The sequence below is a fragment of the Anopheles coustani genome, chromosome 2 (genome assembly GCF_943734705.1).
Source record: "Anopheles coustani chromosome 2, idAnoCousDA_361_x.2, whole genome shotgun sequence".
Classification (NCBI taxonomy): domain Eukaryota; kingdom Metazoa; phylum Arthropoda; class Insecta; order Diptera; family Culicidae; genus Anopheles; species Anopheles coustani.
The window spans coordinates 5,407,604-5,434,817 of record NC_071289.1 but is presented as its reverse complement, the minus strand read 5'-3'; the positions used below and the strand labels follow the sequence as shown (position 1 = coordinate 5,434,817).

At 45.2% G+C, this 27,214-nt stretch overlaps 1 protein-coding gene across 1 annotated transcript in view; it reads right to left on the bottom strand.

Moving 5' to 3' along the window:
* LOC131262254 (discoidin domain-containing receptor tyrosine kinase B) overlaps positions 1-27,214 on the bottom strand; it is a 107,227-nt gene that overhangs the window by 30,149 nt on the left and 49,864 nt on the right. Inside the window, exons 5-7 of the mRNA XM_058264218.1 lie at positions 20,188-20,367; positions 6,787-6,926; positions 3,110-3,317 (exon numbers count right to left, since the gene is read on the bottom strand). Of these exons, the coding sequence (XP_058120201.1) occupies positions 3,110-3,317; positions 6,787-6,926; positions 20,188-20,367 (528 nt within the window). The remainder of the gene's footprint in view (positions 1-3,109; positions 3,318-6,786; positions 6,927-20,187; positions 20,368-27,214) is intronic.

The window sequence follows — 27,214 nt, the reverse complement described above, 5'->3', positions numbered from 1 at the left end:
AATTTATGATTACGTCCGGAACTGGGGCTGGAATAGAACCCAACGGGCATGTATTGGAAGCCGCCGGGTGGGGGGTTTTTGTTGCCAATTTATGCTTCAACGGGAAGCAAATGGACGAGCGCTGTTTAAGCCCGAGCATAACTATTCTCGCGTATGTGTGTTGTTACATGAAAGCCAAACTTTCTTTACGTCCAGTCTTGCCGGTGGTTTTTGTTATGGTTTTGCATTCATGCGTCATCGGAATAAATTGTTCGATTCGTTTTTTTCCCCCCGGTTCGTTAGCTATGTGTTTAGTTGGGGAAAAAATCTATTGCCAATAATTGACTGCTACCATAAACTAGATCGAGCGAGAAACGTAAACAAACGGCACATAAATATGAAATGGTAACAATCGCCCGTTAAAAAAACATATTTTTAAATGGTGCCAACCAATTAAGACAACATTAATCAAAGCTGTTGATAATGGTTGGTTTGAAATGCAACATAACATTTGTTCATGTTGTCAATGGCAATGTAGATATTTTTCATAATATTCGAGTTAGCTTTTCAAACTCTTTTCTAATATGTTTTAAGCACGTCAGTTTATTAATTGCCATCCTACGATTCTGAGTATCTTTACGATTTATGTGATTTTAAAATCATACAAATGGAAATGGTGGCCAGGAAAAATAACTCCCTCGCAACGAAATACGGGCTGCCATCACTTATCGCGCCGATGATAAAGCGTATTCCGTTGCACTTAAAGCACTTGCAATGAATATTACTTCACCGTGTGCTCACTTTTGCTGCTCGGTAGCGGTCGGCAACATCATCGCCGTAGAATCGCACGCATTTACACCAAAACCCCTCCCGCTTGAAGGAACCGCACCGATTCCTTCGTCCACTCGCGCGAGGGAACGTTTCGAAAACGATGGACGGTTGCGGAATTCCAAAGGTGGCTCTCGCTAATGGGTCACAATTCATTCTCTTCCATTCATTCGCTAATTCAAGATGGTTTATTTATTCCCCTCTCTCCCCCCGGCTGCCCCTTCTGTCGCATGCAGTGTATTTTTGCACTTATCTCCACTGTCTGGAGAAAGCAGCTTTCTTCGTGAGGGTGAAGAAAAAGGGAACGTCTCAACCAGCACACCAGCGTACCCGAGATTGAGCGTCATAAATATCCTCTTTGTTATAGATCAGTTACTGAAACAAGTTGCCACACAGCCGAACACGGAACGCGTAAAACCCCGTCCAACCGAGGCGCGCTTGTTGGCCACAAATGGCGCACTGACCAATTTCACGACCGACCCGGCTGCGCCGTGGTTCGTTGCGTTTGTCCGGTTTTGAGTAATGGTCGCAAACAGGAATCCCCCGGCAAACACAACAATCAAACAACGGGACCGGGGGGGTGTGTGTGTGTTTTCGCATTTTCCACCTTCCGAAGCACCGTTCCGCGGGATTCCGGGTGGTTATCGTTTGCTTAAAACTACCGCTAGATTTGCAGTTTGTCGCAGTGGATGCACCGGGATGCACCCGGCCCGACGATGGTGTGTTGATGATGATGCACTCGCGAGACCGAGCCGCCCGACTGCATCGGGCATGACAAACAACCGGCGATCAAACAAATAAACACCGGCAGTATTATTTATACGATCTTTTGAATAATTTCACCCTATTTATTACAAACTCAAACTCGAAGAAACGACGATGCCAAACGATCATCGCACAACTCTATTGCACATTCGCCGGCTAAAAGTACTCCTCCGAAAGGGAAGTACGTAATCGCTGCAAAATAAGGCCATTCCGATGGAGATGCAAACAACACAAGTCCTCCTAAAACGCATCCTCCAAACCGTTCCGGTCGCTCGGTGGATGCAATAAAATAAAACCACAACAAAAACGGCTGCCAACACCGCTGGTCTCGTTCCAAACGGGGGGTTTTTTGCTTTGGTGCCCGAGAAAGGTTTCGCTAAATTTATCGCCAACAAACAAACCGACCGTCCGACCGACAAGACACCCCGGGAAGAAACATAGCTTCCGTTCATTAAAATCTTGTTAACCGACAACACATCATTCACAGTACAGGGGCGAACGAATGGGAGGGTGGAGGGAGTTGGGACTCAGGGGCTGGGGCTCAGCTGGAGCCTAGTTGGGTGTTGGGAATTAGAATGCACCGGCTTGGTCTTCTTATGTTGAAGTCTCGTGTGCAATGTTGTGGACGAACAACCTGCTGTTGGATTTTCAAAACTAAATTTGCATTGTATGGATTTTCTTCGCTACACAATGTTGTTGTAAAACTATAAAAAGATAAGGTTTATCCATTACATGTTTTCATTAAGTTTGTATGAAAAAGGATAAAAATCGTTTCTGTTGAAAAATCCGCAAACTAACGACTTAACGTTTCGGTTCCAACGCCAGACGATCAACAAGATGGTGGCGACATTTGCACATTAAACAATACCGCCGGTAAGTTGTTTACGCCGGGCTAACATCGCTTCAGTGATCCTTCGCGACCTCTTTGAGGCGTCAACAGCAAGCACATCGTTAGCAAAGAGAATCCTAACGCTCGGATGCAACCGTAAGCTAATAAGAAAATGACGTTCGAATAAATTTGATCAATGGCGGTCACCCGCGGATTTCGCATCAACACGGTGTTGCGCTTTGCCGGAGAAGTTTTATCCCGTCCCGGTTCGTTGGTGCATCTTTTGCAAATTGACACTTGGCCCGGGCGCTCCGGAGTGGAGTAAGTACAATTACGCTCGTTTCTACGGTGATAAATACTTTGTTTTGTTTAGCATCACCTCCAGCGCTTCTGAAAACCCAAACTGATCCTTGTTAAGCAAACCGATCTTATTTTCCGAGAGTTGTTGCGAAAGTGTTTCTACCAACACTGCCTTCCCGGAGTGGAATCTTTGTTCCCTTTCCTACCGCCACTGACATCGGAGAAACAGCAATTAATTTGAGCTGGAGGTCCAACGCATCCGAGCGCACCACCATTTTACTGCTGCAACACTGCACTGATTGCACTGCCGATGCGCTCGCGAGTGAAATTCGTGTTTCAAAAGCGTACGGAATAAAAACGCTTAGTTTTTCCCACCCCGCTTTTCCCTCAAACGTAAACAAAACTTACCGGAGTTGAAGGATATTTCACTCAGCATAATCCAGCGCAGCGCGAAGTAGAGATGAATTTGCACGTAGCGTCCGACGCGATGGTGCAGCTTGATCGTGACGTCACGGGCGTTTTCCATCACCGTGTCGGGCATGTAGGAAAACTGGACCGGCTCGCCGGTAAAATGCTGACCGCCGATGCTGAAGAATACCTTCGCGTGCACAAACACCTGGCAAAAGGGGGGAACAAGTCAAACAAACAATTAGTCAAGAGAACGTTGAGATTGGAGTTGTTGGTTTTTGGGTGGGATGATTACTACATAAGAATATTATACAATAATAATTCCAACGGTATTTATGTCGCAATTAACAACTGATAAATATAAATCATAAATGATCATAGAAGCGTCTTTCTGCTTTCGCGTACAAATAATTGAAGCAATCAGATCTCTCTCAGTCACTCGGAAAATGGAACGCTTCCCGCGATCACGAGAAAAACTAATTAGTGTGCACTTGTCCGTCTTGTGTCATGAAGAAGAATATCCCTTTTAAGCTGATCGCTTGCGATGGGCAGCAACAACTAGAAGAAGAAAAAAATTATGATCCATAAAACGGAAACGAAATGAGCAAAGGAAAATCCTCACAGAAAAACAAAAAAGCAAAAAAAGCGCTTTCCATTTACCCAACCGTATCGATGGCAATAAGCAGCTTATAAAGCGGAGCCAGCCAGTGTCATTTCCTTCCCCCGGCTCGAAACAAGGACTTCCCCTCACCACCCCCGGACCAGAAACGGCAAAACTGGAAGATCTTTTTAATTCCAATCGCTTCGCACTCCTCGAGCGACGTTTATTAGCGCAATAAGCGCCAACCGAACTGAAAATGACGATAAAAGCACATTGACCAGCCAGGGCAGGACGAAGTAAGTGCCACATTGCAATCGAAGGACGCTGATAAGAGGTTCGTTCGTGGAAGAGGATGGGGAAGGAATAAATAGAAAAAAAATGAAATTGTCAATCCTCCGGAACAGAGGGAGGGAAAAAAATGAAATCCCTCCAGGCGAACGTGATGCCGGGAAAAATCGACCGTTAGGAAAAGGAAAAATTCCAAGAAAATTAGCTCAGTTCCAACCATCTACTCCCGGGCATGTCCGTTCTGGCTAACACATCCTTGAGAACCTGCTCAGCTGCGTGGGGATGCGGGAAGACTTGAAAATGTCATCTTATTCCCTGTTCGAAGCGGGTTTTGTTGCTTTCCAACTACATCTTTTTTCTTCCCCTGTTCCATTAGTGTCCCCCCTCGGATATGTTTGTGAAGAGGTACTTTTTTTATTTGAATTTCCCTTCCAATCGCCTTCCGGGCGGTTTTGATGCGCTGCAATTTTCATTTATCGGTTCGAGAAAATGAATTGAAAATGGGTTTGTTTAGTGTAGTTTTTATTTCGTTCCTTCGCGTTCATTACGATCCCGCTGCAGGTGAGGAAAAGTTTTAATGAACCTATCGATCGAATGTTGATTTTAATGCTAATGGTAGCGTCAAATAATGTTGGAGTAGAGCATTACAGAAGCCACGGTAAACGAACAACTTGCTGTGCTTATGTTGGGACGTGAAGGAACATTATTTTGAGAATCTCAAGAAAGGAAAAACAAGTGTCTATGGATCCTAAATGGATTCGATCTGTGACGGGGTGAAGAATTCCTGGCAAAACAGAAACCCCAAAAATCAAAACCAAACGACATCTCCGCTCAAGTGGAAAGCATTCGCTAACCCCGTTGGGGTTTTGATTTCCTTTCGTGCCCCTTTTATTCGGGCTGGGAAAACAGTTTTGTCCCCACCTAATTAAATTGACTTTCGCTTTTTCATCCACCATTGGGCAGCCCCGGCGTTCCGTCATTTGGTACGGAAAGTTTTCGGGTCCCTATTTCTGTCCCGCCATTAGATTTGATGTCCTTTGTATTTTCGGTGGTTTCATTGACTTTACAGCGATCCGGAGGAGTTTTTCTTTATTGTTGCACAAATGGATCCACAGAATCAACCCCTTTTCCAGGGTTTTCACCTCTTTACGTATTACGAAAATTCTCTCTAAGGCAAATAGAAGCCAATAACAGAAAGAAAACAACATCTAAACCAGCTCACCGGATAACCGTGTGGCACGAAGAAGCACCTCGGGCTCGGACAGAGCGCGCCTTACGGTGCGGGCCATGCCCTTTTTCATTCCAAATGGATGTTCTTTGAGAGGCACTAAAGGTTTTTCCTTTTTCTTTAATTATATTTTGCAGAAAATTTATTTTAACGTCTCGAACAATTAACGAGAAAATAAGTTTTATCGTGCGCTCCCGGCACTGTGGGCGCACACACACAAACACATTCGCAAAACCTGTGTGTCTGATGCCGGAAAACTCCAACCCCGGGCAACCCGAAATAACACTATAAGTTTTCCACGGGTAGGTTCCCTCTGGTGCCATTAGCCTTTCATGTGCCCAAGCGAGTAAAACCAGGCAGCGAATGGCAAAGCTTCCAAGAAAGAAAGAAAAAAAGATGGAACCGAGGTTGTGGAAAAGTTTTAACAGGCTCCCATAGAACATGGCTGTTGCCAAAACGAAGAGAATGAAGAAAAAAAAAAATTAAGCAAGAGGAATGTGATAAAAAAAAACTGGGTAAAAACACGACCCGGGTCCAATTATTGATACTTAGCATTTTGGCGCCGGAAGGCAGGCAGCCTTAAAGGCGGTAAAGGGGATGGGAAAATCGCTCGCTTTTCGCTGTTGGCGCATTGATAGGGCGGTAGGGAAAATGAAAACGAAATAGCGCAAAGGAACTCCAAAGAAGTATAGCTCCGTTAAGAAGATTTACCCTTCATTAGGCTGACTTCTTTATGCTGGCAAATGGCCGTAATGAGCTGTGTACGCGAACGGAACATAGTCCCTTTCATAAGGCCTCTCCCCGTTTCTGGTGGGCCCAAACCGACCGATAAGAAGCTCGCCCGCCATTATGTGTTTTGATAATTGTTTATTGATATGGCGGCGGCGGCGGCGGGTTGGTTTTTCATTTGCCCAACCGAAAGCGAGCGATTTTATTTTGGGAATGCGAGTCGGGCGCATAAATCGTCCAACGACCGACGCACATTTCGGGGGGCGGGAAATGTCGTTTCCCTCAATCAATGGCAATCAAAATGAGGTTAGGGAGATTTTTTGATAGCACCAGATGGTTCTGGCTCGCGCATTGTAAACAGTCCGTTGTTAAGATTGCCTTGCTGATGGAGTGTCATTATTTTTCCACAATCTTCCAACGACTTTTCGCGAGCGGTTTGATATTTATACGATTTCGTCGGAAGCATCTGAGGCGAAAGAGGGAAGTTTAAAGTTGAAAATGATGACGCTTGGAATCGAAAAATGAAATAAAAATGTTATATCACAAGGAAACCGAGCTAATTTAAGGAATTGTAAGTGTAAGAAATAGATTATAGAAGCATAAGCTCATAACAAAGTATTAGATCTTGCGAAATAAAACAGACGTAGAAATAATCCTTTGGCATGTATTAGGTAACACCACTGAAACCTAACCACGTCCTTGAGCTCTTTGAGCGGAAACCTATCCCTGTTTGGTTAAAAACTAAAACACCTTAACCGACACACACTGTTGGAGTCTTGGCGGAAACCCCACCGCAGGAGAAAAAGGGTCCACCGGGCCACACAAACTCACCTGTACGTCCTTGCTGAACATGTTGTTGGTGTGCAGGACCATGGAGCTGAAGTTACGGACCGAGTCGAACTCGAACACCATCTCGACCGGCTTGCCAGCCCAGCCGAGCGAATCATTACGCCAGCCGACCCAGTCGTATCCTGGAAGTACAATGAAAAAAAAAGAAGTGGAATCTCCGTAAGAACGATACGGGAAAGAGTAAGACGGCCGGGCCGGGCCGAAGTGGCGAGCATATTAAAATTTATGTTCCTACAACATGTGATACTTTTAAGGTATTTTCTTCCAGCTTTTTTCATCCCTTATCTACAGGACGCTCAAGTGCAGGAGAAGGAAAGAAGGAAATGTGAATGAAACGCCCTAACACAAATCATGGAAAAAGGGTTCATTGGAGGAGGAGAAGCAACGAGTAGTTTGTGTGTGTGTGTTCCTTGAAGCGTTCTCGTAATGCTTCCCAGCTTCCATTGGGTTAAGGATCATGCTCCACGTTCCGGTGGGGAACCTTCTTCAAGTACGTGTGTGTGTTTGTGTCGCGGGCTTCAACCGAATGCAGCTGCACTTGTGCACGGAGGAAAACACTGCTCGGGTGAAATTGGCGTGATGAAATTGTACAAAGACGTAGCCGACACGATTGCGGAACGTTGGAGAACCGAGCGGGTGAAAGTCTCCGGGGAAAGGTTTTGTAAAAGAAGTGCTTTAAAGTTGTAGACTTTTAGAAGAAAAAAAGCAACGTGCAGCTGCTTAAAGGAATTTTATGTCATCATCATCCTCGGGCTTGGGTTCTCGTTGCGAAGCACCGTACAACAATCATGTCCTTCAGGACACGGCTCACTGCCCCGGCGACGGATTTCAAGTGTAAGTGTGTAAGGAAAACCCCTCGTGCTTCGCGTGGAAAGGTCGCGGACAAAGGTTGGATAATTGTGCACAATGTGATCGCATTCGTACGAGCTTCTACGGGAACCACGGGTTTGACATTAACCTCCGTTCAAGCCGGTACCGGTGGCAGTAATGACATTCAAGTGGCACAGAGATGAAGTGGAATTTGAGTCGGTTTGTTTGTATGGAAGCATTTTGTGCTTTTCAATGACGCGCTCCTTAAACGGGGAAAAATGGTTTCAGTTTCGAGCGAGTGAAAGCTCCCACGAGTGTAAAATTGGCTAGTTAAAGGATGTTACGAGCACTTGCATGTTTCTGTGTTGATACACAAACAAATGTGGAAGCTTCTTATAAGGTTATCAAATAGTAACATTCGTTGTAGAACAGGAGTCGATTTAAAAATAGGATAGTAGACTATATAATCACCCTATTTAAAGTTGGGGGTCCGCGACAGCCGAGCGGTAGCGCCGGTTAGAAAATCGGCCCATGTGCGCCGGGCCTCACCACCTCGACGGCGTGGGTTCGAATCCCAACCGAGACCGGACCCTCCCCTGTACGAGAGGACTGACTATCCACGTACAACAGGGAAACAAGTCTCGTAAGCCCTTAACGGGCAGGCATGACCAAGAGGTCGTTACGCCAAGAAGAAGAAGAAGAAAGTTACTCAGTTTTCAATGTATCCCTTGAATTATATGCCATTTTTTTCTGTGCGGATTAGTTGCCGGGGAACCCTTCTGTTGGGCTTTAGTGAAATTCGCATCACATTGTAGCAGACTATATCTTCTTTATGTTTCGTTTTCCGGTTAGATTTTGTGTTGTCATTGTTCATCTATCGTTAGCCGACAAGGATCTTTGACGGTTTTTTTTTTTCTAGTACTGAAAGACCCTTGGAATTCTTCCATATTACTGACCTACGGTCGGGAAATGGCTTAGCTTGAGCTTTGTCCAGCTTAACCGAGCGACACTAACCCCAGACACATTGGAGATTCCGAAAGTGTAGAGGCTTAGTCGTGCTGCTGGTTCAAAGCGGAAAAATAATTCTGGTTGGTTTGTGCTTTCTTGTCCCAGTGTTCGATGTTTTTTCTCGTAGTACCATCCTCTAACTTTCCGAAGCGAGCCGAGTTAGCTCTAAACACTAGCTAGAACCAGGTCAACATATGCCCTGACTGTCGTCGGAAAAGCGCACTCGGAGGATTATGGAAAGAAAGTAACGCTACGTGGCAAGAAAGCGATAGAGGAAAACACGGGTAGGGCATTTTTATGTCGCCCCAGACCCGTTGTTTAGTTGTGAAGGAATCCTGGCTGTGAAAATTAAAGTTGCAGATGGATTTGTTGATAATTGAAAAGTGCAAAAATGGGTTGATCTGCTCAATTGAACAATGCAGGAAAATGTTTTTTTTTATGTAAAAGTATATTACTATACATAAAAGTCCGGAAATGGGTATAAACATTGGTTGACATTTCGTGTTAGATGTTTTGTAACCTCATCATGTAGTGTTGTTACAAGATAATTTTGGTTTCAAAACAATTTAAAAAATGCTTCGCTGGCTTCAACGAAATTAATTTTGAAGTAAAAGTAAAAGCATACCAATTACGATAGAATAATAAATCTCATGAAACAACACGTTGCTGGAATATCATTAGATAGAAGCACCGTGGCAGAGAAAGTCCCGGCCCATGCTGCGGTGGTGTTTATAATCGTTTGTTTGTGCAGAGGACTTCCATCCCGCGGCGTGTTCCCGTGCGTAGTTCATTACTCGAAACAAACACACACACAAAGTGTCCTTTACAGAACGGGGTAAGTGGGACTGTGCTATGCAGCTTTTTCCAGCGGAAAAACACAACATCTCGCACGCACGCCTTTTTCCGGTCGACTGGCGCGCTGGGGCCACGGAACCGGAAGCTGTAGCTGTAGTGTCTGCCAGCAGCGAGCGTAATAATCGTTACGGTCGTGGTGCTCGCGTTTTTCCCACGCGAGAAAAAGCATTTTCCACCGTGTAGCCCCCGTCCTCCGATATCGGTGGTGTTTGTTTTAGATCATTCTGCACGAGCCGTTTTCGGCTTGAATCTGTACGCCTCCCCGGGTAGCAGCTGGGGAGATGGGTGAGGAATAAGCCCGCTGGTTGCTGCTGGGACGTACATGGTTCAACCGGGTTCGTACGACGAAAAGCCTCGGCGTGGATCCGGATCCGGGAATGTGTTCCCAAAATCACAGAATTATTTTCGTCTTCAAATGTTTACCTTGAGCGGGGGAACTGGGAAAACCTGTACCGAACAAAACAAAAAGAAAGCCTTCCCACTCTGCATCGGTGGAGTTGTCTTCGCATCGATGTCTTCCCTTGATGGAAGGATGAAGATCCACAGAAGGATGACATATTTCACATGCTGATTTCAACTATTTGCTCCAAGAAAACCATAACGTAACGTTTTCCCAACGCTCGATGCGATGGCGGAGAAGAAAACGAGATAAAGTTATCACTTGCCCGTGACAAAATCTAATATTTATAAAGAAACCATTGTGGAAGCCGAGTTGGAGCGAAACTTCGTCTTGCCTCGGGGAAGGAAACGCAACCCACCACCCACCGTTGCCAGGTGATTACGAGGTGCATTACAGGAATGTTGAGGGTGGAAAGGCAGCGAAAGGAGGGAAGAGGGAAAACACGAACATCGGCCGCATTATTCCGGTCGCTTTCCACCACAAGCAACGAGAAAGACAACGGTACGACCCATTCCGGGGATGTGTTCCGGGATGTTCGGCTCCGGGTTGGATGCTGGTAAGAAAACACGCAGACAGCGACAAAAGGATTCCCTCCTCACGCCACCCCGGCGGGAAGACGCGAGACGGTGACGAAACGGACGAACGGTCGAAGGATGAAAGAATGGTCCGCTTTTTGCGTCGGTGGTAAAACGTGGTGAAAAACGGTTGGATGGTGTTTGTTTTTCATTAAATTTATCTCCGGGAAATATTTTTAATTCAGTGCAAACATAAGTGGGTTAGCAGTGAACGCTGGGTAACGGTTGCAGTTGTAATAGAATTCTGCCTTCTCGTCGAGAAAAGGAAGGCCCCTAATGTTCGGCCCGTCCTTTGTCATTTCCAGGCAAAGTTCGAATGGAAAAGCAAAAAGCTTACTTTGTTTTGTACCATCAAAGCACCGCAGAAAAGTAGCACGCAATGGGAACGAGGGCTTTTGAATCAAAAGCCTTGGGCAAACAGTTTCCCTTCATTTTGTAATGCAAAAATGGTGGATAAAAATTATGGAAAAAGGGGAATTTTATTTGAATACAAAAAGTGCAGCAACTCGTAGCAAAGTTAATTGTTTGTATATAATTGGCTTCACCAGAAATCGCTGAAAGGGAAGCAATGTTTTTGGTTCATACCCCATCAGAGACGAACTTATCTAATACAGTTTTACATGACCCCTTCTTGTTCTGTTAGTACGCAAAAAGATTCTCAACCTTGCCGGACAGAATCGTACATTATTCATCGGCACGAATCGAGAATCCAAGCTCGAACTGCTTTCGACTGCCAGATGGTTTCATAACGAACCGTAAGGATGCTTCCCAAACGGTGTGTGTGTCCGTGCAAATAACCTTTCCGGAAGTGTGCTCCAATGTTTCGCGGATATGCAAAAGCGCCACCGCGGGCAATGCTAAAAATAATAATTTCCATTCGATGCGGACAGGCGGATGACGACGAGGTTGCGCCGGCTTGGTGCAAGTTTATTTGCGTCCACATGCGGACGACTAAAATGGCAAGCGTCGAACAGTGTGATGCTCGATTGGAGAATTAACCTGGCGTCCGGAAGCAATAAGCGTCAGCGGATAGTGTGGAAATATGATACATTGATGTCCAAAGTTTATGGAAAGGAATTTGTTAAACATGATGCAAAAGCACATTGAATTAGATCAAACTTATTTCATCCTTTAGGAAAAATTGGTAAAAGTAGTTTGAAAAACTTTCAAATAAAATAAACCAATAGCTTCACCCCTTCAAGTTATACACAATGTTGGCGAGTGTTGACAGAAAATGAAATGGTTTCATCCGTTCTAATAACACACTTTTGTCCACGCGTACCGCCAATATATCCCAATGTGCACACCATACGCCAAACCCGTCTAAAACTCAACGTCACAAAAACCTGCTTCCAATGTAGAACATATGCAGCCTTCGTGTGGCCACCCAAAATGACCATTCTCCCCCGAATGATGAGCGCGATCACAACTCCGCGAACGCGTGGAAATGCTTTCCGGTGTGCGCTTTATTTGTTGCCCCAGTGTTCGCTGCAGGATCACGGTTGTGCATTCCGGAAAATATCCTGCGGCCGTGTCCGGGTTCGCCGGTTCGATGTGCTAGCCAGTAACACGACGTCGCCTGGTGTCGCCATTCCACCATGGAGGATAAGGACACATGCACACACACAAACACACCCACCCAGATTGCACTCGAAACCATTCCGGCGGAAATGTTCAACAGATTTTCCACTGCAATCCAACCGTACGCTCGAATGATTTCACTTCTCTTGCTCTCACGCACTCTCACACACACACACTCATGGACACGTTTTCCGTGTCCTTTTCCCTCGATGGGTGCTGGTCTCTTCTGCCTGGGAGTTACAGTGTAACGATTGCAGCCCGAAACACATACACACACACATATACACTCCATGCAATGCGATTAGACGCATCGATCCGGAACCATTCATTCATGATCCCGTAGTTGATAGGATTGCGAGTCCGTGCCAATGTCCGTGTACCCTACGGCGTCGATGGTAGAGAGCTTAGAATAGAATTAGGCCCCCGGCAAGGAAACCGGAAATAGCACACAGGAGGACGAAGGACGAAAACCGGCGATCGAGCTCGATGTATCCACGTATGGCATTGCACTTTTGGGCGGTCACGGAAAATTTTAGCAAGGCGTTTTGGGCCTTGGTTTTTCGTACGCATTCAGTACGATTTTCGGAAATTGAAATTCCACGCACGGAAAAATCGAGGTAAAGTGTTTTTTCCTTGCAGAAATATTTCTCCTAATAGCACCGGTGCTGGAAAGGGGTGATCATAATACACAACATTGATAAGTATTTTGGTAAGTTGAACCTTAGTATCGAATGTTTCCAAAACTGGCTTCAAAGCGATGGAAATATAAAACTTAGGATGCATCATTGATAATGTTTTTACCAGATGGAAAATGACCTGTTTTTAAAGTATGTATAGATCACAAAGAAATCAGGGGTGCTCAGGACATTTATCTCTAAAGTTGCCTAGATCTTAGAAAACCGTTCATTCCAACCAGGACGTTGAATCCTTCTACTGCCTATCACACACACACACACACACACAACTAAAACTCGCCATCGCTGAAGGGCGATGACTGATACATCCTGCCACCGATTGGCCGGATTAGTACTTGCTCTGTTGGTTCAATATAATGATGTCCTTCGATGACGTCGCTGCGGACGAGAGTTTGACTGAAAATCAGACAACCAACCCCTCCGATTTTTTTTTTCTTCGTGCACGCCAGACAGATAAGAGCGTCGAACCTCATAGCGATTGGTACACGATAAGGGAAAACGACCGGTTTTTCCCGCCACCCCTTCCCTCCCGGAGGCGCCGCATCCGGTTTGCGGGGCGGCGTTACAAATCGTTTGCGCCCGGCCCGAACCATCGAGCGCCATTAGAGCGAAGCAAAAGCCCACCTTTTCCTCTTCGTTTTCTTTGTTTTTTTTTTTTTTTACTGAAACGACCCCAAACACTCGGTCTGTGGCGGTACTTAACGATTGGCAAGATAACGAATGGAGGCGCACCGGACTCGGGTTTTTGGTGGCTTCTTAGCAACCGGGGGTTTTCTTTTGGAAAGATCGGCTGGTGGAAAAGTGAAAGCGAACAGAGGGAGGCGAAACGACACCATGAAAAACGGACACCAATTTAAAGAAACCGACAATAAAATGCATGTCTACACCTTTTTTTTGCTGTTGTTATATGTTGCTAACCGTGTCCGTTACAGTTTCTTGTGTTCGGGGTGGTTTTGCATTCTTTTGTGTGCCGAACGGCAGCTTTACGTTTTATTTCTGAACCGGATTCAACGGGCTTCCGGAAATTCGTGAAGATAGTCGTTATGGTAACATATTCCATTCACACATTCTTGCCATGAGATACGTAAATTGGCAAATACGGGAAGTGATTTGGTACGGTTTTCATTCAACAGGAAAAGGGAATTACAATCATTCGTCTTCTAGGTTTGATCGATGCTTTAAGTACTACAAACATATTGTACGGATTTTATTATTACTTCTGGTTTGAATTACATTTTAATACAGGAATATTTATATCTATTTTTCTCATCCTTCTTATCGAAAATATTTGTCCACAAACTACCTTTCGTTTGTTTCGGTATCTTATTTTTCCACTTTGAAGTGTGTTAGTTGAAAGGCGCAAAGGACACCGCCAACGGCGTTGTTTGTCGCGCGTTCGCCTGTCTAAGCATCGTTTACCAAACCATAAGGAAAACCAACGCGGTCTGGTGAAACGGAAAAATCACCCTTTCATAGGTTCCAAAATGGGTCTCTTTTCTACTGGAAAAACACGACTATGACGCGGAAGAAAAAATCGCCAACCCAGTGTCGCTAACGAGTTTATCTTCGTTTGCGGTTCGGCGGAATGGAAACCTGAAGAAAATGGGATGTTTTTTTCCTGTTCGTTTACTCTTGTCAAACTTTTGCCGCGCAGTGACGCAGTGGGATTTAATTGTAAATAAAATAAAATTTTATTTGTTTACAAATTCCCCTTTCGTAGTAAATGTTTTTTTATGGTGTGCTTAAGCGGCATTACAGGTCGAAGAAAATCATAGAATATTTAAATACACACACGTCACACCACCAACTTTTTAATCCCATGTTGGCATCTATGTGATTTCCAATTTTTGCAATCGATTTAACTCTCCTCCAGTCCAGGCCACGAAGGACGTTGATAATCGGTCGGGAAAATCGATAAACTCGCTTTCCAACACTTGAATGCCGTCAGCGAAGGGTGAACCGGTGTGGAGGTGGATTTGAAACACTTCTTCGTTGTTCGAAAAGATTCATGTTCTCGCACCATTACCGTGCCCTTTGCCCGTGCCCCAAAACCGATCATCTTTTGGTACGGTAATTGTGAAGGATTAAAACGGTACCACACCCACCGGGTACGGAGGAAAATGGGTGGGGGAGGGGCTGCTTTCCTACGGCTAGGCAAAACCGCTTCTGTACGGTGTTTGTCACCCTCCTCTTCTGCTGTTCGGGTTTTCGAAAGGAAAGAAGCGAGTTTCTGCCGTCTACAACAACGTGCAACCATCTCGTCCTCAACTCCTCGAGGGAAGAATTCCGAGACTTCGGTGTGCCCTCGGGGCACTGCTTGGTGTTTTCTTGCAAGGCATGACTCCCCCGTCAAGCGCTCTTCTTTCCTGCACGAGTAATGATTTCCATTATTAGATTTTTCGGTGCGTCTTCCGTTCGCCAACGTGTCCTCTCCTCGGTTTCACGGTAGTGAACTCGGAAGGTCGAGCAAGTTTTCGACTTTTGAGTTTTCAAAAGGCGCCTTCCCCGCCACTCCAATGTGTTGTCGCGTCGCTATCCCTCTGCTATCGCACTCTAGGTTTTCCCCGAGAGCTTCGCATCCTTATGACGACGGTGACAAAGAACAGCAACGAGCAACGTCATTCATCTCCACACAGCTCGTTATCCGGCGACTGGGAGGGAAAAGTCCTCGATGAATGGAGACGCCTGGTGGGTGGAAACCGGAAAAATATCATGCTGCAAGCAGAAACGTGCGACGGCAGAGCGTTTATTGATTTAGATGATGGTATTGATTTCATTCTAGATTTCAACCAGCTCCGATATTTGGGGAGGGTGACGCATTGATACCGCGTTGAAGTGAATAATATCGCCGGTTTCATATCGATACTTCCTCCCCCACAACGTAGTCTTTCTCGGTCGGGTCGAGTCCCTCCGGTCGGTTCGAATTGCGGGAATTAATTATCCGCAAAGTTCAAGAGGGGTTAAATTTTCCACAAATATTTGGGCTTCTTTGGCGCAACCTTCCTTTGGCGCCCGAAGTTTTCTCAAGCCAATCGTACGAATACGGTGCATGAATGCTTGATAGATTTTCTCCGGTATTCTGGACACCGGAGATGGGAGGGAAAAGGGTGGCTCGGTGGGAAATTATGATCGAAATCAGATTGTTTGCTCTTAGTTTGTGGAGCGAAGTTTGCCGATATTTTTCCATCCTTCCCTTGCAAAAAGGGTACTAATTCGTCTGAAACCGAAACCGAGCCTCATCCTCGTTGCTCTGGCTGTTAATTGAGCATCGTTTGCTGCAATCTTCATTTTCATTAAAGCGTTTAAAATCATCATAAATTAGAATGATTGAATGAGTTTGATTATATTTACTTTTCGATATGATTTCTTCTTTTTCCTACAGGGATTTTTGATTAAGTTTCATTAGCAATTGCTTCAAAATGTCACAATGAATAAAATATGAGCTTTAGCAACTATCAACTACTACTTATTAAATCTAATCAAATCAAATTGAACATAATGATATCCATGCATGTAGATTAATTTAAAAACGGCTCAATATCAAAATGTCTTTCGTTCGGATCAACGTCACTCACAATATAGTGATACAAAAGGTCAGACCAAATCAGGGGAGAAACTATTTCAACTGTATCTAATCCACATTAAAAGCCAAACATTGGGGTAGATGTTTCACTTCACATAGGACTCTGCAATTCTTAGAGAATATTGACACATTTAGGTTTTTCCGATAACAAAGCCTGATAAATTTAAATATGCCCACAAGGTTATGCCACATTTATCACATATGAAACCTAACATTGCGGCAGGCAGTAGGTAGAACGGTTTTACTTCAAATTACAAACACGTCCCCGGCAATGTACAATGCGGTGATGAATATCCCATCAACGCACACCCCCAGCACCGCACACGCACACACACACACACACACACACACACACACATACAATTTCCAATCCAAAAAACAATACCGCAAGCTGGAGAAAATGCAAATGGAAAATATGGTTTTGAATTGCAGATCACACCGGTCATTTTATATTCATTTAATCGAAAATTATTGTCACAATGGTTTTAAAGGTTACTGCGGCTTTCCCTGCCCTGCCATGCACACACACACATGCATGCCGGGATTTTCCCAAGCATTGTTTGAAAGAGGGCAGGTGGTTTGCTGTCCTACTGCGTTTCAGGAACAGATTACGTCGAGTGGACCACAAACGTAGAGAGGTCCCGACCATCTTCTTTCTGTGCCCGGGGTCGCTTTTTCAATCTGTCTGGGAAAAGGGAACGCAACGGGAAACTCCCGTTGAATGGGGGGGGGGGGGGGGGGAAACCACACGGCACATTCTACGACATACATATATCCAGGATTTGAGGAAGCATCGAACGACCTGAGCGGTTTTCCATTCTACAGTTTATGCTAGAGAGCATGTGTCTATGTATATGTGTGTGGATTTTTGTCGAATCTCCCAGACCGTATGTTACCAACACCGGTGGGAGGGAAGTCCGATGGGAAGGGGGGACAGGATCGGAGCAGCGAGGGATAAAGTTGCTCCGGTGGAAAACTGCTGCCTGTGGGAAAATCGAGACGCATGTGGCCGGTCGGAGTCCGGTTTTTGCTTGCAAATCCTTTCAAGCTTTCTCGTCCTCTCCCGCCCTCGCCATCAACAATAGTGCACTGCACTTACAGGTACTCCCGTGAGGAATGGGAGTTTCAAGGCTGCCGATGTAAGCCGTCGAGCGAAAGCCAAGGTATCGAAAGGCAAGCCGCACGAGTTGAATAATATGTACGGTCGCCCGTGTGGTCCGGATTATTAAGCTTTATTGATTATGTAGATTGTAGACGTTGACGCTGGCACGCTTCTCTGTCTCTGTCCGTGTCCGTCTGGCAATCCTTTTGCATTCTCTCAGCGCCAAACGCCATCACTCGTACTCGGTTGGTTAGAATGTAAAATAGTGCCAATATTCTAGGACTTTCACACAAACGTGACCGGGGAGTTATTCTCTTCAATCTTCTGCCGCGCTTCGGACGGGAGCTTTTTCAAGGGAATTTCATGTGTGAAGTCAGAAAAAAGGAAGCCAAAGTCTGCCAAGGAACGAGCATGTGAACCCGGTTTGCCATTGGCATATGTTAGAAACTCTTGTGCAACTTTAGTTCATTCGGTACGGGGAAGTATTACGAAGTAAATTGCTGCACAGATGCAGATTGAAAACACTTCAAGCGTTAAGCTAATAGCTTTCGAAAACAAATAAGCAAATTTTCCGAGAAACTACCACCGAGAAGGGGTAGAAAAGTTTCATTTTTCGAACAATTGTGCTTCTGCTGCAGACGCATGAAACGAGCGAATGTTTCGTGCGAACAAGTACGCAGAGCAAGCATCATTAAGCAAATGGTGGAAATGGGACTTTGGACAAAAAAGTTTTTGCCCATGAGCAGAAACCGGTCCGTCTGAACTGGGGGGGGTGGGAAAGCTGGCAGAAATTGTAGAAAATTTATCAACTAGAAGACGGTAATTAATAGGAAACATTTCAACACCACCGGGCGCACTCGGGCTCGAAAAAAGAAACATTTTTCCCCGTGGCAGAACCTTGGCTCTTGGCCTGATGAAGGATTGCAGTTTCCGTTTGCGGGCGTTCAACATTCCTCCGCTGTGCAGAGCAACTGCAGCTGTGACTCGATGACCCTTGACCTCGCACAGAGGGAAGGCGGAAAGGCAGGAAGTTCGGTAGCCCGAAACCCTGAATGCCACATTAGTTTGATCGAGAAACATTTTGTTAATTTAGTCGGCACCCGGCAGTCGGAAGGAAAATTTCTCCCGGAACAGGAAAGACGCCTTTTATCCGCTTTCATCCACACACACACTGGTTAAGTAAATTCCCAATCCTGTCGGGGTGAAGTGTATAAGGTGGTGGAGTGGGAGTGGGTTGGTTGGACGGCAATTGGCAAAAGCCGGGGAACACAAAGTGCAAACTCATATACTTCGGGCTGTCAGTTGCAGAAAGAGGGACCCCAACTCGGCGGACTCGGGCTGTTTTCCACCGAACGAACGAACCGATTGCCGTCGGGGTTTCCGTGTGCGGCTCTGAAGTGAGTGTGGTCTGTAGGGTGCAAGTGACGAGGTACGATGGAAACAATTAACTTTCGAAACAAATAGAGGCAAACAATTTGCTTCAACCCTTCCGAGGGGAACCGGGGTTGAGGGGGAAAAGTCAAGTCAAAAGAGAGAGATCGGTCGGTACTTCATCGGAAAATGCTTTCTCATGGAAAGTCCACACCGCTTCATCCTTCTCCTCGTTCAGTTCCTCGAAGGTAATCTACGCCGGATGGAAGGTGGTAGAGTTTGAAGTAACAATTATTTGCATACATACAGATGTACAAAGGCGGTCGGCGTTCGTTGCCAGGGTTCGAAATCTATCCGTCCCAACCAATACTAACGCCCAACCGAAGGTTCCCCACGGGGAAAAGGGGAAGAGTTTTCCTCTTGGGTCACTCGCATGGAATCTCCGGCGAACACTAAAGGAACGCTTCAAGAAGTGCTTTTATGGTTTGTTAGTTGTGCAATGGAAAGAAAAAAATCTTCAATGGTAAAGGACGTATGTTTGGAAGGGAAAAGGATACGAAGAAGATACACTTCAGTTGCATTTTTCCCACTAGACAAAGGCAAACAAACAACCGTCTGCACATGAACCTGCGCCAAATGCACCTCTCGTGCCAAACATGGCTCATGGCTTCGGCTAAGGAATGCAAAATGACTCGAGTCGGATGGATGGTAAATGAAAACTCATCCTTTTCCAAAGAAGAAGCGACTCGAGGAGTCGAAGAAAGAACAAAGAAAGTGATATGTTTGCGCATCGTGCAGGGAAAGGCCGATGGGAAATTCCTCCGGCAGCAAATGGTTTTCCTATCGCCAGCAGATCTGATCCTATTTTCACCAATGTCTCTTCCTCCCCGTTCTTCTGCCCAAGGAGCAGGAATCGAAAGAATGGGCACTCAAGACCTTCTACAACAACCTCTTGGCATTTGGCAAGCACACAAATCGAAAGTATTTAATACGTTAGCAAATACTCGACCTCCGGTGGCGCAGGCAATTTGTAAGTGTGCATGGTTGGTGTTTGCTACTTGAACAAACATTCTTTAACACGCACTCATACACACACACACACACAAGTTCAAGCCATGGGAAAAACGGGTGGCGCTTCTGATCAAAGCAGACATTGCTAATGGGTTTCTTGCACAAACAGCGTTGGCGTTGGAGTTGGATTTGAATTATTATCGCAACATTAAGCTCCCAATGTGTAGCATGTTTTCCTCGGCTGTGGGAAAACTTTACATAAATTACACTCAAAGGATAAATGTCGAGCAATTGAAGGCATTTTTCCTTGAAGTGCGACTTTTAATATGAATGCTTTCTTGAGTTTCCTTGGTGAAGGTGTTGGGTTGATGAAATGTAACCATGTTGCTTACCTTTTCCATATCCGTGTATGTCGATGCGGAAGTTATCGGCGCCTTTCTGGCCGTCGACCAGCTGTCCGAGGCCACGGACGAGCCGATCGCCCTCCTCCTCGCCATCGTACGTCCGATCGGAGAGATCAACCTCCACGCCGCGGATCACGCCTTTAGGAATGCTGTACGAAAGAAGGCCCTCTGGAAAGAGAAACGGTTTAAAGCAATAGGAAATGTTAGGATACACATTTTTAATTGGTATTTAGTTCGGGAAAAAGCATAAAAATAAGTACAATGTTGTACATGAGAAAAGTCTTAGTCTCGTTATCGTTTTTCGAAGACACGAAGTAAGAAACAGCCCAACATCAACAACACTTCTCGAATGATACTCTTTCTAGCTGAAAGTTTTCCTCTACTCGAACAACTCTCGATAGGTTCTCGATTGACTGCCACTGTTTGGTGCTATCGATTTGCCAACTTTTCCTGATCACTTTATTGAAGAAAAATTGCAAACAAATACCGTCCGCAAAACTAACTTCCTCCAGCGGTCGGAGCACGGAAGGCCGATAATCATCGTCCCCGCAAGAACAACACAACGCTGCAAACCACCCGGGTGTGTGTCGTCGAGGAACGGACGGACAGCAGTGTCAATCTAATTTGCTCCTGCAATAGGTGTCCCACCGTGCTCGGTGCTGCGCTACAGATGAGGCCCCGGCCTCGAGGCGACCAGTGACCATTTCGTGCTTTTTTATTTTCTCTCGCCGACGCTTTTCACGCGGAATGGAAAGTTAGCTGCTTCCAGCGCAACCCGCCCGAGTCGTCGACGGTGGCCTAGAACAAGCTGGGACTGGTCGTGGCTGCCGCACCGGATGTCCCATTGATCCCCGGAGTCATTATCAACTTTTATTGTATTTTCTCGACCAATGACAATTTCCTTCCCGGTGGCCTCGCGTTTTCTGCGGGAAAGCACAGCTGCCGAGTGCTGACAGTGGGGGGGAGCGTGGCAATTGGCACCGTGGGGACCGGAACGGTAGAGATCGTACCGTCTGGTGCCGGTCCGAGGGAGGATATTGCTCTATTTTCACCACCCATCGAATGCGGCTGTTGTGGGTGTAATTTCACCTCTATTAGAGGCGAGCAACAGCAACTTCCACATCTGTCATTTCTGGCTCTCACAAGAGTCACCGGTGGGGCAAACCCCCCCGGATTATTCTTCCTCGTAATCACAACGTATTAGGGAAGAAGAAGAGGGAAAAAACGACAAAAAACCCCACACACACACAAACATATTTCCTAGGTGACAAATGCCGCCGTCCAGCGGTCGAGCGATTTTCCCGAGGGACTCGACACCCGAGATTAGTTTTGAAACGACATAAGGCAAACGGAAAAGCATCCTTCGCCTGCGAACCCGAGCCCGGGGTCAACACACTTGATATGATTGAACGTCCGTGCGATGCGAGCAGAAGGGGACCAATAGGAAAAGGACGCTGACTTTATTCCTTTCCCTTCGCATGACGAATGGTCAATCCCAAAAGGCAACCTGTGTGTAGCTGTGGAAGGATTACGTGAAAAGCTCAATCCGTGCGGTAGAATCATTCCTCACAATTTGCCATCACCTAGAAAAGCTGATTATTCCACTAGAGAAATACGAAGAATGGAATAATTTTGCAGATTTGAGATGTAATCGATTGCATAATGGTTTCATTGGCCATTCATTGGTAAACATTTGGGGAAAATTCTTCTTAAAACAGTTGGAAAAGTTCGTTCCATAACATAAACAAAAACCTTCAGGCTGAGTAAGAAATCATGTTACCTAATTTGAGCATTCATAGATGCAACATTTCCATTACAGAAGATCAAAGGAAAATGAAACACTTTCTTGGAGAAAGACAAGTACAAGAAGCTACTGTTACTTTGAACTACCGAAGTGGAACGATTGCCCCCTCGGGGGGTGGTGGGGCTAATGTCTGCTGTTTTTGTCGGGAAAACCTTGTCGAACTAAGATGGCTGCTACCCTTTTTTGTGGGTTGTGGAGCAATAGACGCCACGTGAGGGTCGTTGCACTGAGAGGAAATTTAATTACACTGCGTCTGATCGGCGAATACCGTGGAAGGCGTCCTATTTAAATTTGTTTACTTTGGCTGCGGTAACCGTTGGCAGGAGAGGAAAAGAGGGAGAACACACACATCTTTGCTTCAAACCCCCATGATCGAACAGTTTATTAGTTAAAAAATCGTCCGTTGGACAAAAATCAAACGAGTTTCGAGTGCATGTTTCGAACAAGGTGTGAAATAAAACTAGTATGTACGTCTTGCAGGGGAATAAACCGAATAAAGATCAAAGAATTCACGGAGTGTTTCCTTATGGCAAAGAAGAGTTGGAAATAAAGTTGTCAACGGATGGCGAAGCATTAAAGCGATGTGGCGCCAGGAAACCACCACCCACAAAGCCGTTGGAATCACGTTCATTCCAAACCTCAACCATTAGGCCATCTGTGAAAATTCCCTCCTTTCCCGAAGCGTTTCCTCGTAACAAATGGAATACCGGAGCTGTAACATAATTACCGAAATGGAACCCCCCGGCATCCGATGACATCGGAATCGGGTTGATTCCGGTGGGTGGGTGGACGTTGGAACACGAAGATCACACAAATGGATTATCGCGCACGCATATGTATGCAAGCAGGGCAGTGCTTTTATTCCGCCAAGAAAAGTTTCCCAGCGCCGGCTGCCCTTCGTCGCTTCGCTCGTGGCTATTCTCCCCGGTGCCATGAATAAAGTATGCAAACCGGCCGAATAAAAGCATGTTAACGTTAATTACGCACAATCATTAGTGTTATTACGTTAATGCAGCGAGTTCCATTACTGTTGCGATGGTAATTATTAATCCGTTCCTTGCCAGCCGACTGCAAGGACCGAAGGTATCTGATGCGACTCGCTCCGTAACCGGCTTAAGAGCTCGGCTCCATTAATGATAATTAGTCGTTCGATTTGTGATCGGTTAGCGATGCATCGATGTTATCGATTAATGGATACCGGGGAGGTTGGAAATATGGTTCTAATAATGGAACGTGAGCGAATCGGCTCTTGTAAGAGGGATGTGAGGTAAATGATATACACAACAAATCACAAAACGAAAAACGGTATTGTATATTGATATAGAAAGATACATTCAATGGGGAAAATCGAACTAGAAATGGTATAAAAATCAGAATAAAATACGTTTCAATCTCCTTGAAAGTGTTTCACTCAACACAATAAACTAGACAATCCTGCTTTGCAATGTATTTTATCGTCCTCCCTTTCGGTTCGAACTTCTTCCTTCGCAATCGTTAAAATAATTATCATCCACATCCCGCGCCGCAAGTGGAGCGGAGAAAATCAAATAAGAAAATCAATTCGCAATCGTAAAACCCATCCAGCGGATGACGACGACGACGACGGGAGTCTCTCTCTCGGTTCTTTATTTGACAGCTGCACCATCTGTGGCCATCAACGCATCGTGGAGCCATCGGTTGGGGGGTTTTTTTTTATTTAAAAACCCAGCCAGCCAGACTTGTGGGTTGTGGAACGGCCAATTACTACTAGATGGTGGCCGTTAGCTCCAGCCGCGTCCGCAGACAGACGCACACACACCGTGGTGGCTGGAGCAGGAAAATGTAAGAGAAACGATAAAAAAAAAAACAAGAACGAGGAAAATGCTGCCCCACGGAACATGTGCACAAAGCTGGCCGTGGGATAGGGATAGGTCGCATAATAAAAATGCGCCGTCACGATGGTGCCAGACCCGGGTTGCCGAGTCGGCCAGAAAGGAGAGACATAACGAGGAAAAATAGGGAACCGTTGTCGATAAACGCCACGGTTAAACGGCGAGGCATAAACAGGAGACGAAAGCCGGAGGTGGTATGTGAAAAGCGTCTCGCTGTTTCGCCCAAATTAGTTGGAGTGCGATATTAAACAGATTATTAATTGGAATGATGTGAGTCGAGAGGCGATTCGGGGTGCCGGGATGAGTTCTTTTTGGTAGCGTGGAGCCGATCGTTTCGATAAAAAAAACGAATAGAACAAACGGAAAATGTAAAAGAAAAAAAAACCCGAACGCAACTGGTGGCATGCTGGGAATGTTATAGATGGCATTGTTATGTTTATGGAAAGACCCAAAGCCGCTCGATCACAGTACGAAAGAAACATATGTTCCATCGTGTCGCTTCTCATGCTTCTCCCCTCCCCGAAGAAATGTTTTGATTCATCTATAGCCTTTAAAAAACGAAGCAAAACACAACTCAGCCAAGTTCGTTTGGATCAGCATGGAAAAGCAGAAGGTAGCAACGTTGGAGCATTCACGAGGCGCCAAGAAAGTATCAAACAAAGAAGCAACACACTTCGGTTGTGTAAACAAACACCCCAATAACAACACCACCCATATCTTGATCCTATTTCCCCTCCCCCGTCACTGCGCGTGCAAGCTTCACTCAAATTCGGTACGGCTTATGTTTTCCGGTAGGAAAATCTGCTCCGGTTTACTGCTGTTTGATGATGCCCTATTTTTTTACCCTTACAAATCGAAGTGTTGGTTTTGGGCCGGTTTAAGATTTCCTTGAATCGTGTGAGCAATCTATCACACGCTGAACAAGATATGTTGTGTCCCTCGGTTTCCTTCGTCGGGTGTTGCCTGTTGCGCCCAAAGGATGCTTGAGAACTAACCGAAGGGGATTTATGCTTTCGAGTGAAGACGATTAAGAATGATCGTCTATGGGTAATAAATCTTTTAGGAAAATATGAAATATGTTGCCCGTTGCTTGGTGAAATTGATTTAGGAAGGACCAGTTTGGGTCCCATAAGACATCTGCGTGTGAAGATATTCTATTAATTATGTTCCATAAATCAGTACAGACGAGGGAAAATGCGACACTCGGACAATGTCACACAAATCACACCAAACAAGCTGGTGTTTTTCACAAACTTTCAACGATATTCCTATTTAAAGGCATACTTATGTGTGGTTAAATTCTTTCTCCTACGCCGAAATAAATAAACCCTTATTCAAAGAGTCATATTTGTGAAGATTATTTAAAACACAACATTTAATAGAAGTAAGAGAAAAAGAAAAATCCCCTGCAGTCTGAATCGGGTTTGATTTGCAAACATAATTGTGGTCGGCGTAGACAAATAGCAGTGCGTTCGAAGTCAGACAGGAGTCAGGAAAGTCAGGGCCCCGAATATTATCGATTCAACCATCGGCAAGCAAATTCGTGGCCAATAATAAACCCATCCATCAATGTGATAGAAATGAGTCTAGGCTTAAAAATTGTATCAAAATCTAAAGCCCTAGCGATACGTTATGACATTTATTGATATTTCAATAATCATAATGCATAAAAGAAGGAAATTGGAACGAAACAAAAGTTTTATTGGGATGCCAACAAAGTAATCGGAAAGAAAGAATTGAAGAAATGAAATTGTTTGGAAATCGAATGATTCCAATGCCATTCATTCCCAATCGGAGCGAAACGTAAAAGGCGACGCCAAAGATTTGCACAAAATAGCGTCAAATCGAAACATTTTCCACAACACGCCGCAGGCGCGCAGGTGTCAAAGGATAGCATAATGTTTGTGCAAAATCGTCCCCCTCTTCTTGATTGAACCACCCCCTCCTCCTCTCTCTCTCCACGTAGCAACATAATGCACCCCAGCCACCGTTAAGTATTGTACCGGAAGAATGCACTTCCATCCAATGAATTCAACACTGCGCTTCCCTCCTCTGTTTTCGTCTGTCGTTCTGATGCCATCAACATAATCGCAACCAGACAGTCGCCCCTCCCCTCCACCCCACCCAAACCCCAAACGGAGGCAAACATCCGACAGTGCGATTTTCATCGCGATTGTGGACAACAATGAGCTGGGTCGGTCCTTTTTTCCGCCAGCTTTGTCTGGGAGGCTAGTGGAAACAATCATATTTGCATTCACTGTGGTCTGCAGATTTGACCGAAAAGCCAACCTAATGTAATTTTAAATTTCCAGATTACAAATGAATGTTGGTCGCGATGCCTTTATGGTTAAAAGATTCGTATTGATCTTTCATTGATTTAAACTGTATTTGAAACAATTGGAAAATGTTGTTCTATAAGAAGAAAAACATTTTCTTCAACTTGTTTTATTTATGTATCCCTAGACCAACACTAGATCGGTAAGGTTTCCTTCTTTAAACATGATTCCATAAATTTATTTATTTTTATTTGCTCCACTTTCTATTCAACACTATTCTTTCTTTAACCGCTCTGACTATATCTGGAAGCTTCTAAGCACTTAGGCGCTATCAATCGAATCACCGGGAAGCGATATGTTTTTATTCGCTCCTGCAAACCGCTCTGAGCTTCGTTTCGATACGACAAGTCCTAGCAAGACATGGTGTGGTACGGAACGCAAGAACGTAATTTGTTTAATGCAATTTTAAATAAATTACCAATCATTTTTTGTGTCATGTCAGTCGTCTTCGTTTCTTTTCCTGCGATAAATTATTCTAATGGGGTCAGCCACTATGAAAAACATACGCCACCACCACCACCATCATTGGTCGTAGTGGATGTCGCGCTTACAGAGCCCGACAGTCTGTGGAGTAGAGAAGAGTATCCCACCGACGCCCAAAGCCAAAAGGGTCAACCGGTGCTAACTCGCCCAAGCCTTTCGACATAAAATGATGGATGGATGGATGGAGATGTTGATGGGTAATTTATTATCCTTTCCGGACAGGATCTTGCCCGGTGCCCGGCACCCTTGAGCAGGAAACGAGACATCGCTGTTCACGTTTTTATTACCAGACTGTTGCCACTGCCCCGACGTCGATCCAGACGAGATGCAGGAATAGATGGAACGGAAATATTTTAATGACTAATTTACAATCTATCAGGACTGTGTGACTTGAAGGGCGTTTACTTGTCCCGATAAGGGACTGCCCGTTTTTTGGCGCAACAGATACTGGCACTCAACTAGTGGAATATTGTTCGAAAGGGTTCATTTCAGTATGCAGTTTTTAAATGGAAAAGAATTCC